Below are 14579 nucleotides of genomic sequence, written 5' to 3' on the forward strand. Positions count from 1 at the left end.
GACCATATAAGGAGCTGAAAGTGTCCTAAAGACACCTGATCTCACACCTGCATTCCATCCGCATTCCCAGCCCACCACCTCAGCCCCCAAACCCACTGACAAAAGTTTTCCAGTGACTGCACATAGGATGAAACTCCAGCTCCTGGGTGCTGCCATCATCGGCCCAATGTCCCTGGGCTCCGTGTTGTGCAGCCCTTCCCTTTGGGTATCCTTTCCCTCCTCCCCTTCCCTTAAATAAATTCAATTTTTCTCTATCCACCGTCTGAGATGGCTATTTAGCCTGCCTGTGTACCACCATATTAACCTTTCAGTAAGGAGGGGGAGCAGGTGAGAAAAAGTGGCACAAATGAAGAAGTAAAGAAGGGAACAAGAAGGAGGAGAAATAATAAACAAGTCAGATGCAAATAGAAGGGTATGGACGACGTCAACAAAAGCACCTTAAATTAAAAGAGCATTTAGGCACAAAATCGTTCATGAATTTCACTTGTCACTTTTTAAAATCACATGAAAAAAAAAGCTTTTCTGATTTTCAAACGTTTCTTATTTGCAGATGGGAGAAAGCTGGAGAAGTGAGTAGGGAGCTTTGGGAAAAAGCCGGAAAACAAGGACTGCTCGGGGTCAACATAGCCGAGCATCACGGCGGCATTGGCGGGGACCTGTACTCCGCAGCTGTGGTTTGGGAGGAGCAGTAAGTACGGGGACACTTGAAGTTGAATCTTGTTTGTAAGCACACTGCTCACTTTTCTGAAATTACAAAGAATGCGTTCTAATCTTTTTTCCGGGATAGAAAATTCAGTGTAAAATGTGAAGGTTTATGCCGCCCACATACCCTTGCACATTTTTTAAATGGGGCAAGGTAGGAAAATTCGCTTTTATGTTCTTTAAATGGGTGCTGTTGAAAATCAGAGAGTTTTATTTGTAATTGACCCATTTGGTTATTTTTATCTCTTTGAAAAGACATTTGAAAGAGAAGAGTGGAAAACTATTTCCATCAAATATACTAAAAGTTTACAATACAAAAACAAATGAAGATTTTTGGTTGATAAATGGGCAAAAGATTTAAACCAACAATTCAGCAAAAAAGAAATGCAAATAGGCTTTTTTTTTTTTAGATGATAAAAAGCTCAAGGACCAGTGGGAAGATAGTAGCATAGGTAAAAAAAAGTACCTGTACTCGCTGCCTCCCACAACCACATCAAAATTACAACTAAAATACAGAACAACCATCATCCAGAAACGCTGAAAAGCTGGCTGAATGGAAGTAAAGCAGTAGACAAGTAAAGAAGAAAGCACACTGAAACTGGTAGGAGGTACAGAGGCCAGAAATGGGCTGGTCCAGCACCCACATGTGCCGCTTTATTAATTGGGAGGGAGATCGTCTGTGTGGAGGCCGCCCAGAGAAGCAAGGGGTTCCAAACCCACACCAGAACCCCAGCCCAGGGTCCCAGAGCTGGGAAAAGAAGTCCCTATGGGCTGTAAAAACCAGTGCAGGTTGGGGCTCAGTGACACAGAGGCTGCTGGGGACCCAGCTGTTCCTCTTAAAAGGCCAGCACCATGAACTGAACTTACAAGGTCCTGCTTCCTCTGAGCTCCAGCACTGGGGCAAGGCTCTGGGGGACACAGACACATACGAAGAGGAACTGGATTGTCTGGCAGCGGGGCAGGAACTTGGGGGCGGCTTTCTTCCAGATGAAGGTGCTCGCAGGGATCATTGTTCCTATGCTGGGACCTCCCTGGTAGCAGGGATGACTGGCAGCCATTTATTTCTGTTTGCTCCGCCCTGGTGATTCCCTGAGACCCCACCTCATCCAATTTACAGATCCACCCAAGCTGTGTGCAACAGCTGTTGCACATGAATGGCTTGTCCTTGCTCAGGCTAAAAATCTCAAACAAGCTACAGCTGGGTCAGGGAGCCACAAACCTATCAATAAAAGGCCTAAGACCCGGCACCAGCACCAGCCTGCCTTGCTTCACAGCTGGGCCTCATCTGGGCACTCCCAAACCTGATACAAAGAGGAGGAATCTGCTCATCTCTCTGTAGCTCCTGCTGGGTGGCCTCAGGCAGTGGCTGACTTTGCACCTCCCTGGAGATCCAAGAGCCAGTGTACCCAGTGGTCAATGTCAGACCATATCAGATTACAACTTGACACATCCATAAACGACACACCCAAGGGGAAAACTCAGTGAGCACCAGAGCCCCATTGAAGCAAGTCCTGCTCCATAGGGGTGTCTCCTGCACAGTAGCTCTCCCATTGTAGTCGCAGCTGGTCCTCATAGCCAATTGGCCTGGAGGTCAATCCTCCCAGTGACACCAACAGCAATCAAGTCTCAACTACAACAAGACTATGTTCACAGCCCACAAAGGAGTGCACCTAGAGTTCCCAGCTCAGGTGACTAGGGAGGCTGAGTCACTGTGCCTTATAGAACACATACTACACAAGGCCTCTCTATCAACACAAGGAGACATAGAAGCTGTACCCAATACATTGAAACAAACACAGGGAATCAGCCAAAATGCAGAGACAAAGAAACATATCACAAATAAAAGAAATGGAAGAAAACAAACTACTGGGTATAGAGATTAAAACTATAGTTATAAGGTTACTCAAGAATCTGCTAGAAACCTCCAAAAATATGGAAAAGGACCAGTCAGAAATTAAGCATACACTGACTGAAATAAAGAATAATATGCAGGGATTCAACAGTAGAGTAGAGGGTTCTGAGAATCAAATCAATGATTTAAAATATGAGGAAGCAAAAACCACCCAACCAGAAGAGCAAAAAGAAATGAGAATTCAAAAATATGAAGACAGTGTAAGGAGCCTCTGGGACAACTTCAAGCATACCAACATCCAAATTATGGGGGTGCCAGAAAAAGAGAGAGAGCAAGATATTGAAAACCTATTTGAATAAATAATGACAGAAAACTTCCCCTACCTGGTGAAAGAAATAGACTTACAAGTCCATGAAGCACAGAGAGTCCCAAACAAGAGGAACCCAAAGAGAACCACACCAAGACACATCATAATTAAAATGCCAAGGGCTAAAGACAAAGAATCTTAAAAGCAGTAAGAGAAAAGCAGTTAATTATCTACATGGGAATGCCCATACGACTGTCAGCTGATTTCTCAACAGAAACTATGCAGGCCAGAAGGGAGTGGCAAGAAATATTCAAAGTGATGAATAGCAAGGATCTACACCAAGATTATTCTACCCAGCAAAGCTGTCATTTATAATTGAAGGTCAGATAAAGAGCTTCACAGATAAGAAGAAGCTAAAAGAGTTCATCACCACCAAACCAGTATTATATGAAATGTTGAAGGGCATTCTTTAGGAAGAGGAAGAAGAAGAAAAAGAAAAAAATTAAAAATATGAACAATAAAATGGCAATAAATATATACCTATCAACAATTGAATCTAAAAATCAAAATAAACGAATAAAAAATTTAATGAACAGAATAAATTGGTGAATAAAATAGAATCAGAGGCATGGAAATGGAACAGACTGACGATTCTCAGAGGGAAGTGGGTAGGGGTGGGAAGAGATTAAACAACGATCTTATATGCATATATACATATATGCATTACCTATGGACACTGACAATAGGGTGGCAAAGGCCTGGGGCAGGGCAGGAAGTGGGTGGAGGGGAGCAATGGGAAAAAAAGAGGGATATCTGTAATAAAGATTTTAAAAAAACACATAAAGACATTACAAGAAAAATAACAAAACAAAACAAAAAAGTTCATCCTTACTACCAATCAAATGTAAATTAAATTAACTAGGAGTATCTGCAAAAGTTAGTAAAAACAAAACATTGTAATACCCAGTGCTAACAAGGTTGCAGTGAAAGTGACCCACTCATATACTCTTGGTGGGCATTATAAAGTAGAACAATAAATGTTTGGGGGATTAAAAATATGGATACATATAAAAATGAAAATACTTCTACTCTTTGATCTAGGATGCCACTATGGGGAATTTAACTTAAGGAAATAATGTAATGGAAAAATATATAAAGATATATAGAGAAATAATTATCATGTTAGATCATAATCCCCCAAATTTGGAAGCACTCTAAATGTCTGGCAGTGGAAGAATAAAAAGGGTAAATTATAGTACATAAACAATTTGTAATATTTTGTAGCTATTGAAGATTATTATTACAACAACTATGTAAAAAAATGAGATTTTTTTTCCTATAATTTAAAAATACAGATAAGTGCAAAATTCATGCCATGACTGCAGCTATATTAGAATCTATTGTTATGATAAAGATAATTTGACAAAATGAAAATAGTTGCTGTGTTAGAGAATACAGTTGTAGGTGATTAATATTTTTAATGTTTTATCTTTTAATTCACTAAATGTGTTCATTGAGCTTCATTAAAGTACTTTTATAAGGTTAGAACCAGAAATGAAAAAAATAGTAAAAACTAAGAAAACCTCAGGAACTTTATTGGTTTGGGAGGAGACAGAGTCTTGTAAAACTAAGACCTTTAATATTATGTTGTTGTTTTAATTGAAAATCAAAGAAACTAAAAACAGAACAAAATAACTATTTTGTGCTTTAAATTCTCTTCTTTTTTTTTCTAAGAGCATATTCGAATTGTACAGGCCCAGGTTTCAGTCTTCATTCAGATATCGTCATGCCCTATATTGCAAACTACGGCTCAGAAGAACAGATTAAGCACTTCATCCCCCGGATGACTGCAGGGAAATGTATTGGTGCCATAGCCATGACAGAGCCTGGGGCTGGAAGGTAAATGACATTCAGTTGTTTTTGAAGGCTAGGAAGCAAAATATTTTCTACTTGCTTTATACAAAACTGTGAGCAATATACTAGAAGGAATACAAAGATGAACACAGCGTAATTCACACCTTCACATAACTTCAAACTCCAATAGGAAAACAAGGCCTTATGTACACATAGCTACAAAGCTGACTGTAATATCTGCTGTGCTTGAGATCTTATTTACATAATGCAATGCAAATAAAATGGTAGGATGTGAGTTGAATTTGGGGCATAATGAATTTTAGAGGTAGTGTGAAATTCACATGGAAATTTTCAGCAGGTTCTTAAAATACGGATTTGGAACTCTGGATACAGGCTGGAGTGGCAATAGGTTTTAAAAGCCATTCATAAAAATGAATACGTTTATTTACTCAGTCATTTGACAGTAACTTAGTAAGACCCCTTAGGGTGCCAATGTATATAGTGGTGAACAAAACAGATGCAACCTATGTGCTTATTGAGGTAAGAAACAAATAAACATATATATTCACAATTATAAATTGTGATAAGTAGTAAGTACTGTGAGGAAAACAAGGTACTATGCTAGAGACTAATGGTGCATGTGAGCTTGGTAGGGAAGGGAAAAACAAACTTAGCTATGAGAAGTACTTTATTATGTTAGAGCCGGAAATGCTATAGAAAGCCTATAGAAAGTCGTTATATTGCCCTGGTCGGTTGCTCAGTGGTTAGAACATCTACCTACAGACTGAAGGGTCTCGGGTTTGATTTTGTTCAAGGGCCCGTACCTCGGTTGCAGGCTCAGTCAGGGGATGTGCCAGAGGCAATCAATCTCTCTCACATGGTTGTGTCTCTCCCCTTCCTTTCTTTTCTCTAAAAAACTGATGGAAAAAAAATCCTTGGGTGAAATTAATAAGAAAAAAAGTTGCTATATTTAAATGAGATCTGGTAAATGAAAAATAATCAGTTATTCAAGAACGGGGAGAAAAGCTTCCACATGGTGGAACCGGATTTTAAGGGGTAAAACGAAAGGGTGGAAAGCTTGGGTATTACGTTTGCCTTGAACCTGTAAAAAAAAATTTGTGGCAACAGAGAGGATTGATTTTGAAGGAAATCTAGCCAAGTGTCTGTCATGAGCACAAGTAGAAGTGAGTTTGAAAAGACGGGAGGATAGGAGTGAGGGGTTAGTAATGTCAAGGCCACAAGGAGGTTGAGAGCTGAGAAAAGGTCATGGCAAGCTACTGGTGACCTTTGGTTGTGACTTCAGTAGAGGAAGGGCAGAAGTTACTTTGGAAGGTGTGGTATGGGTATTGAGAAACAGGCAGAGAATGGAGACTAATCTTTTTCTATTGGGCGGTAAAAGAAGTGTAGAGAGGGGACAGTAGTTTGACAAGCCAACATGGTAAGGGATATGTTTTATGTTAAAGAGTGCGGCGACGTATAGGCCAATGGGAAACAGGCAATGCAGAGGAAGAGCGTAAAGGTGTGGCAAAGCAGAAGTGAACACCTAAGACTTGTTTCTGCAAAGCTCAGGCTGTAATATTTTAAATTTTCTCTTTTGATAGTACTGTTTATTTTTATTTATTTTTAATCCTCACCTGAGGATATGTTTTTATTGATTTTTAGAGAGAGGAAGGGAGAGAGAGAAACATCGATCAGATTAGCTGCCTCCCATATGTGTTCTGACTCGGGGATAGAACCTACAAGCTAAGTATGTGCCCTGACTGAGAATCAAACCCACAACCTTTTGGTGTATGGAATGGCGCTCCAACCAACTGAGCCACACAGCCAGGGCTATTTTTAAATGTCTTAATATTCCATAGCGTCATTTGGCAATGTGCTTAAATTGTATTTATCTTTCTCAGATATAAATCTATAAGTATAAGCCAATACTGATACTTAATTTTGCCAAAATAAAAGGATTTTGACTATTTCTTTTGCCTAAAAATGTGACCTAAAAGAAGTAGTAATTGAATCTTCTTCCTTTGCTTTTAAGATAATTCCCTAAGATAACTGGCTGACTGCCCAGTATTCTGAGGCATCATACTTACTATATTCCAATTCCAACCTACTGCATGTTAGAGGCAACAGAAAATTCGAGATCTTGATTTATCTCCAGCTGAACTCATACAAACAAAGGCTTGCTTAATTCTCGTTTATTTAGATTATCTGTCCTTATCTGTGGTTATTAACTATGAAGGAACGTGAGAATAAGAATAGAGAAAAAAGAGGCAGTGTTTTTTGGAAGTTTGTGAGAGTAATGGAAAAATAGTCAATCAGTTTGCTTATTTAGAGATAAGAAAAGGGGCCATGTGGGCAAGAGAATGCAAGAATGGAAAAAAGCCGCACATGAAGAAGATTAAAGTTTTGAGGAATTACGGTGAAAATAAAGCAAAAGCATATGGGAGGGAAAGAATAAAGAAGATGGGACATGGTTCATTTCACCTGCTTTCAGAGATGCAGGCCACTCTGTTTTCTTGCTTTGATTTGGCTTTCACAGAAAAAGGTTGTGTTTGCTAAAAATCCTTGGCCCTTTCCCCTTCTACATACATAGGAAACTCCATCCTATCTAATAAAGAGGGAATATGCTAATTGACCTTCATGCCATCACAAAGATGGCATCGCCCACAGCCAATAAAGTGGGAATATGCTAATTGACTGCCACGCCCTCAAAGATGGCAGTGCCCACAGCCACAAGATGGTGGCACCCAGTCCCCTCAGCCCCACTGTGTGCCTGCCTCTGGAGTCCCCCAGTCCCCTCAGCCCCCAGCTGCCCAGGGCTTCCCAAGGCTCAAGTAACCAGGGCTGGCTGAGGCTTGCGCTGCTGGCAGTGGCAGCAGCAGAGGTGTGATGGGGGCGTTGCCTTCCACTGATCGCCAGATCACCTCCTGCCCCTGAGGGCTCCTGGACTGTAAGAGGGGGCAGGCTGGGCTGAGGGAACCCCCCCCTCCAGTGCATGAATTTTCATGCACCAGGCCTCTAGTTATGTATAATTATGTACATCTGTACTTTAACATTTTATATGCTTTCATGCTGATTTTCTTATTTGGCTATCATAATAATCTTTGTAAAATAGAGAGATAGTGTGATCCTTATGTAAAGAGAATCCACCTGTTGCCTCTTCCAACTTCTGGTGGCTGACGGCATTCCTTGCCCTGTGATATGGCTCCAATCTCTGCTTCTTTGTTCATGTTGGCCCTCCACTTCTGTCAGTAATCTCGCTGTGTGTCTCTCTCATTAGAACATTTGTGATTGCATTTAGTATCCATCTAGGTAATCCCCATCTCATGTTACATAACTGCAAAACCCGTTTTCCATATAAGGTAACACTTGCACATTCCAGGGATTAGGACCTGCCCTCTTTGGGGTCATTAGTCATTATAGGATATTTGGAACTGGAAGCTATCTAAATGTTCCACAAGAATAGATTGTTTTTAAGAAAACATTATAAATCCATAGGATGAAATTCTATGCTGCTAATAAAATGTGTCTTATTGAAAAACATAGGAGAGAGGCAACGTATAGGCCAATGGGAAACAGGCAATGCAGAGGAAGAGCGTAAAGGTGTGGCAAAGCAGAAGTGAACACCTAAGACTTGTTTCTGCAAAGCTCAGGCTGTAATATTTTAAATTTTATTATTAAGAGATCAAAATTATATATATGGTTCCATTTTTATAAAAATGCATATATGTGTGTATCTGTTTCCCTGGAGAAATACTGAAAGAATATATTTTTTAAATGTTCATTCCAGGAAGCAAAATTATTTATTAAATCAATTTCTCCTTTGTCTAGAATATTGTCTGTGTTTTTTCATGTATTAATCATGAATATTTGTTGATATTATTAAAAAATATAAACTATTTTATATTTAGAAAAATAGTCTACTTTGAGAGGAGGCTTGTTAGGGGAAGTGGCATTTGAAGCAATCTTTTAAATAGCTAAGCTTTTGATCAATAGAGGTAGGGAAAGGAAGCAAGGTGAACAGAGGCAAGAACAATGTGGCAAATGATCTCAGGGATATGGTGGGCCTTGAAAAGTCATCTGAGTCCAATTTGGGGATCTTGAATGCTTATTGGGCCTGGTTATGCTCTATAATATCTGTCTAGTTTATGTATTTTTAAATCACATATTTATTTGTATAAATGATTTAGCATATATTAGATACGATTTTTAATGCATTTGTGTGAACATTTTTCATACTAAAGAACATTTTTTATAATGGTGTAACCACTTTGAATTATCATGTTATATTCATACTTTCCTAACAACATTGGCATAATTCAATTTTTATTAACTAATGAAATGTTCATCGTTTTGTTTGTTTTTTCAATTCCAGTGATTTGCAAGGAGTAAGAACACATGCTAAAAAGGATGGAAGTGACTGGGTTCTTAATGGCAGCAAGGTGTGTATAGAGGAGCTTCCATAGCCCTTCTTTCCAGAGTGATGCCATGGGTGACAGTGTCTCAAAGACTATTGATTATTGATTCTACCTAGAGAGGCTCACACAGGAACTGAGATTATTTGAGTTTACCCAGGAATTGAGTTGTGTTTTGGAAACAGAATTTTGCAACATTTATGTTATATAAGATCTGTTCCATTTCTGTGTTTCATTTTGCACACCCCTCACTCATATATAAAATATATTGTTTTTGATTCCAAACAAACAACCTCATCAAACCAGAAAAGGGGAAGGTAAGGCTCACATTGTCCAAATATGGGACTAACTATAGCAATGAATTGATGAGAAACTGGGGAAAACTCTTTCTTGTATTATCAGGAAGAGTTTCAAAAGATCTTAGGAGAAAAAGATACCGTTGATTGAATTTGAGAGCCCTTCAATCCTTCTGAGAGCCCATCAACCCACAATAAAATTGAAAAGCTTCTTCAAGTAAGGTTACACACAGGCTCCAGAGTAAATACTGTATATCCCTTAACAGGGGTCCTCAAACTTTTTAAACAGGGGGCCAGTTCACTGTCCCTCAGAGAGAAGGAGGGGAGTCGGAGAGTGCAGCGCACATTCCACACATGCGCACTGCGGGCCCTGGACGAGTCGGCTGCTAAGCAGGACAGGCAGGGGTGGCAAAAACACCCGGCGGGCCGGATAAATGTCCTCGGCGGGCCGCATGTGGCCCGTGGGCCGTAGTTTGAGGACCCCTGCCTTAGAATCTAATGTCACTGATGGCAGAGGATTTGTTTACCTAAAACTGTCTAGTATACACTCTGTAAATAATTTGTTGTTGACTGAGTGTTAAGAAAAGATGTTCATTTCCTGTAAGGCCTGCATAGGCTTCTTTCTTTGAAGCATTGGGCTATTTTCCTTCTATTTAATAACCTTACGTATAACTAATTAATGCTTCAGATAGAATAGAGTTATAAAGCATGGATAGAACATAGAGTTATAAAGCACGGATAGAATATAGAGTTATAAAGCATGGATAGAATATAGAGTTATAAAGCATGGATAGAACATAGAGTGATAAAGCATGGATGGAATATAGAGTTATATAAAGCATGGATAGAATATAGAGTTATAACGCATGCCTTGTCTGGTTTAGTCTTCGTGAATATGCTTTCCCCTAATCGTGACTTGCATGCACATGGATGTGGGTTAGTGTGGAGCATCACAGTGTGCTTGGGGTTTTCCAGGTGTTCATTACCAATGGGTGGCTAAGTGACGTCGTGATAGTAGTGGCAGTCACAAATCGCGAAGCTCGCTCCCCTGCCCATGGCATTAGCCTTTTTCTGGTGGAAGATGGAATGAAAGGATTTATCAAGGGACGAAAGCTACATAAAATGGGAATGAAAGCTCAGGTAAGTCATACTATGAATCATATTTAGGTAATAATTGAGATTAATCAATTTTTATTAATAAATTATTATTTATAAATAATTGAATTTACTCGATTATGCCTTATATAGAGAACTTCATAAAGCACAATCATACCTTCCAATGCTGAATTCCTAAAATATGCTTTTCAGAAAAGATAAGGGATTCATTCCACCATTCATGCAGCTTTACCTCCTCCTAGTGGTCGGCAGTAAAAGTGAATCGGGATATTTTAAAATCTGCTTTAGAAATGGCAAAATTAACTAAATGATAATAGGCCCCCTATTTATGAAATTGATTAAAGAAAAGGGAGAACTAAGAACAGACTATTTTTCTATTCTTTGCTAATTACTTGGTAATTTTTTGTTGCTGAAAAGAAAAATATTTTATTTAATGTGCATTAGAAACCCTTAGTCCTCAGTACCCACAGATCTGGACAGTATTGGAGCTAGAATGATGGTGTATTGCAGTGGAAAAGCCAGAAGTTTTGGAATCAGTTGAACCTGGGTTTGCATCCCTGGTTTACCACTTACTAGTTGTGTTCATTAACCACGCCAACTTGGCTCCCAGTTGGTTTGTTGTTTTTGTTTGTTTGTTTAATGGAAATAATCTCATCAGGTTATTGTGAGATTTAAATAAAATAATTCTGTACTTAGTTGTATGATCTCTTAGGACACTGCAGAATTATTCTTTGAAGACGTACGGTTGCCAGCTAGCGCCCTGCTTGGAGAAGAGAATAAAGGCTTCTATTACCTCATGCAAGAGCTTCCACAGGTGAGAAGTGTTAAATAGAATAGAATACTATAGAACTATATAAATCCATGTATATAAAACTTGTGATATAGCCGATCATTCGACTGTAACTTAAAGTAAAAGGAAAATATGAATTTTGTAGGCTACATAAGTAAATAACTGAACTTGGGGATACTCATTTAAAGCTTATAAGTGAATAGGGAAAATAGATATTTCAGTTCTTTGATTCCTTCTTGGAATGATTTTAGCTTCTGAACCACAAGTCAAGAATTTGTATCTCTCCATTGAATGAATATAGAGTCTGGGCACAGTAGAAAACAGGATTAGTGAATTCATGACAGATCAATAGGCAAACATTTAAACTGAAGGAGAGAGTGGAATGAAATGGAAGAATAGAGTATGGTAAGAGATTTTTAAAAAATAAGACATTTTATCTCAACCAAGTTGATTCCCTCCCAAGGGGCCTAATAGTCCCCTCCTCAGGATAGGAGCAACATGGAATAAAATCTGCATGTCTCAGGTTTTCAGAGAAGAAGGTGATGCATAATTTCCATTGCCTTTCCTTGGCTGCCTACATGTATTCTTCAATCCCAAGTTCCTTCTGAATAGATTATGCCCTCTTCTCATCACATGCTGAAGGAGGAAAAAAAAGAATTTATATCTCTTTGCAAAGAAATATCAGCCAAAACATTGGTAGTTTTTTGTTGTTGTTTTTTTGTTTTTTTAATAATACCAGAGAATCTAAAGGGAAAATGTTAAGTTCAGACCAAATAGTTTTAGCCACATAGGCTCAGCCCCCACATCTGTGTTTTTGGAGTGTGGTTGCTGAGTGATCATTGAGCCTCACCTAAGAGGCTGCATCTGCCTAGTAACTGGCACAGCATGGGCTAAACATGAAACGGGGGACCAGGGCTAGGAACACTGGCATAGAAGTGGAATATGAAAATCACCAGCAAGATGGAATTTAACTGACTGTGGACACTTTTACACTAATAGGCAGAATTTAACCTAGGTGCTTTAAAATGTTATTTTCCACAGATATTGCAGGATATGTGCTGTTCAGAGATCAATAGATTAAAAACAACTTCAGAATTTCTTTTCTCATAGATGCATAGAAAGAAGAGGGGGTTTAATAAATTACATATATATATATATATATATATTAAAGAGAATCAATCATAAAAATAAATGGTTTGCTTTAGGGAGCTATTACAGATATGTCAAATATTCTTATATAAAAGTTAAAAACTAAATTAATTGGAGTTTTATAAAGATTATTTATGAGATTTATTATCATTGAAATTATGTGAAAATCACTTGTTTAAGATCTAATTTCTGGGTTATAGGAAAGGCTTTTGATTGCCGAGTTAGGAGTTTCAGCCAGTGAATTCATGTTTGAAGAAACCAGGGACTACGTTAAACAAAGAAAAGCTTTTGGGAAAACAGTGGCACATATACAGGTAAGCTTGTTGTCATGGTTTAGTATTAGATAACATCAATTTACCCTTCTGAAATGGGTCTAGGCTCAACATAAATATGGAGTAATTTTCATCCAGGTGGTATTAGAATCCATGGAAGTGGATGAGATCATTGAGGGAGAGAGAGTAGACAGTAAGACAAGAAGACATCCTAGGACAGAAACCTGAGAAAAAATATTACAAAACTTGAAGGTGAAATAGGAAGGGAAGAGCCTACAAAGGCAACTGAAAATGAACACCTAAAAAGGAGACAGCTCATAAGGCAAGCACCACAGAAGCTGAGAGAAAGAACTTCAAGTAGGAGGTAGTAGGGCCCAGGCTACCTGGAGGGAAAAATATGAGTAAGGTCAAAGAGTGCCCACTGGACATGATGTGGAGGTTATTTTGTAAAAGCTATTAATGCACTCCTGTGGAGGTGATACCAGAGGGGTAAATGGAAACGAGGAAGTAAAGATACTGATGGCAGGCAACTCTTTCCTGAGTTTGGCTGTGACTATTAATTGGAGAGAAAAGGTGAGGAAGGAGTAGGGAAAGGGTATATTGGGGTCAAATGAGATACTTGGAGATTATTAATTGTTGTTATTATTATTAGGATGAAAATGCTGAAGCATATTTTAAGAACTAGAAAAAGGATTTAGTAAAGAGGGATAGATTGTAGGTATGGACCAGATAATTAACTGCACCTGATCTGTGAGAAGGTGTAAAGATATGGGTGCCAAAGCACATGGAAAGATAGGCCTTCCCATCCCTACAGGAGAGTTACTTTCTCCCTCGTAACTGGAAGAAAAGAGGAAAGGGTGGGCATGGGTTCAGCTCTACCGGTAGAAAATTACAAAAGCTCTCTTCTGAAGACTTGCATTTCTTTACATGACAATAAGGGGAAAAGATGTGAATAAACGGGGATGCCAGTGTTGGAGGAGAGTAAGGAAAGTTTGAAATACCCTCTTCAGAGTGAAAAATAGAACTAGCTAGAGAAATACAGTGAGCCTGCTAGCAGTGTTAAGGACCCATTTAAGTTACTGATCATGAATTTATAGGGGTACCTTCTGATTTTTTGTGTATCAGCCTTTCTAGAAGGTTTTAGCGGCCTAGGTTCAAGCACAGAGAAAGTGGATGATGGTGTTTAATTAAATGTGGGCTTTGCCAGGATTTTAAGGTATTTTCAAAAGAACTCAGTATATGGTGGCCATAATCACCAAATATTCCAATCAAATTTTAGACCCTCTAGTGTCACCTTAAATGAAGGAACAGTTTATTAACAATGCAGTTGTCCAATTGTTGAAACATTTTACCAACAAAAAGAAAACACCTGGATTTGGAAATCTACTTGAAAAGTCTTAAGTAGAATTGTAACCGAATGCAGTTATTGTTGCCTGCCACAATTAAAGCCAAACTCCTAAGACAGGTGCTGGTAAGAAGGAAGGCAGTTTATTCAAGTGCCAGCCACCTGAGAAGGTGGGGACTCTCATCCCAAAGGCCATCTTAACATCTCAGTGCAGGCTAGGGTTCTTAGCAGGAGGGATAGGGAAAGCAGAACAAATAAATCAGGGGGAGGAGGGTTGAAAGTTCTCTATGTATAAGTTAGCACAGTCCATTCCGATGATTATTTTCAAAGTGGGCAAGTGAAGGTCCAGTTTTTATGGTTGAACCAGATCATCTGGTTGCTGGAGTCAACCTCCTTCCCCGAAGCTGGTTTCTGTAATATGCTCAAAAGGTTGTTAGTGATTTATGGCAGGCATGACAAACTGGGCCTTTGGGCATACCTCCTC

At 39.0% G+C, this 14579-nt stretch overlaps 1 protein-coding gene and 1 non-coding gene across 3 annotated transcripts in view; both read left to right on the forward strand.

The window, feature by feature from the left end:
* Positions 1-14579, forward strand: part of ACADL (acyl-CoA dehydrogenase long chain) — a 36133-nt gene that overhangs the window by 7260 nt on the left and 14294 nt on the right. Inside the window, exons 3-8 of one of the 2 annotated variants that reach the window (XM_008145209.3) lie at positions 551-688; positions 4596-4760; positions 9088-9154; positions 10399-10563; positions 11252-11353; positions 12679-12792. In XM_008145209.3, the coding sequence (XP_008143431.2) occupies positions 551-688; positions 4596-4760; positions 9088-9154; positions 10399-10563; positions 11252-11353; positions 12679-12792 (751 nt within the window). The remainder of the gene's footprint in view (positions 1-550; positions 689-4595; positions 4761-9087; positions 9155-10398; positions 10564-11251; positions 11354-12678; positions 12793-14579) is intronic. The other variant, XM_028151090.2, reaches the window with a different exon arrangement.
* On the forward strand, positions 11770-11911 carry LOC114232868 (small nucleolar RNA SNORA67). The gene has a single exon (XR_003618984.2). It is a non-coding gene; the product is annotated as a small nucleolar RNA SNORA67 (small nucleolar RNA).

This window comes from Eptesicus fuscus, chromosome 11 (assembly GCF_027574615.1).
Source record: "Eptesicus fuscus isolate TK198812 chromosome 11, DD_ASM_mEF_20220401, whole genome shotgun sequence".
Classification (NCBI taxonomy): Eukaryota; Metazoa; Chordata; class Mammalia; order Chiroptera; family Vespertilionidae; genus Eptesicus; species Eptesicus fuscus.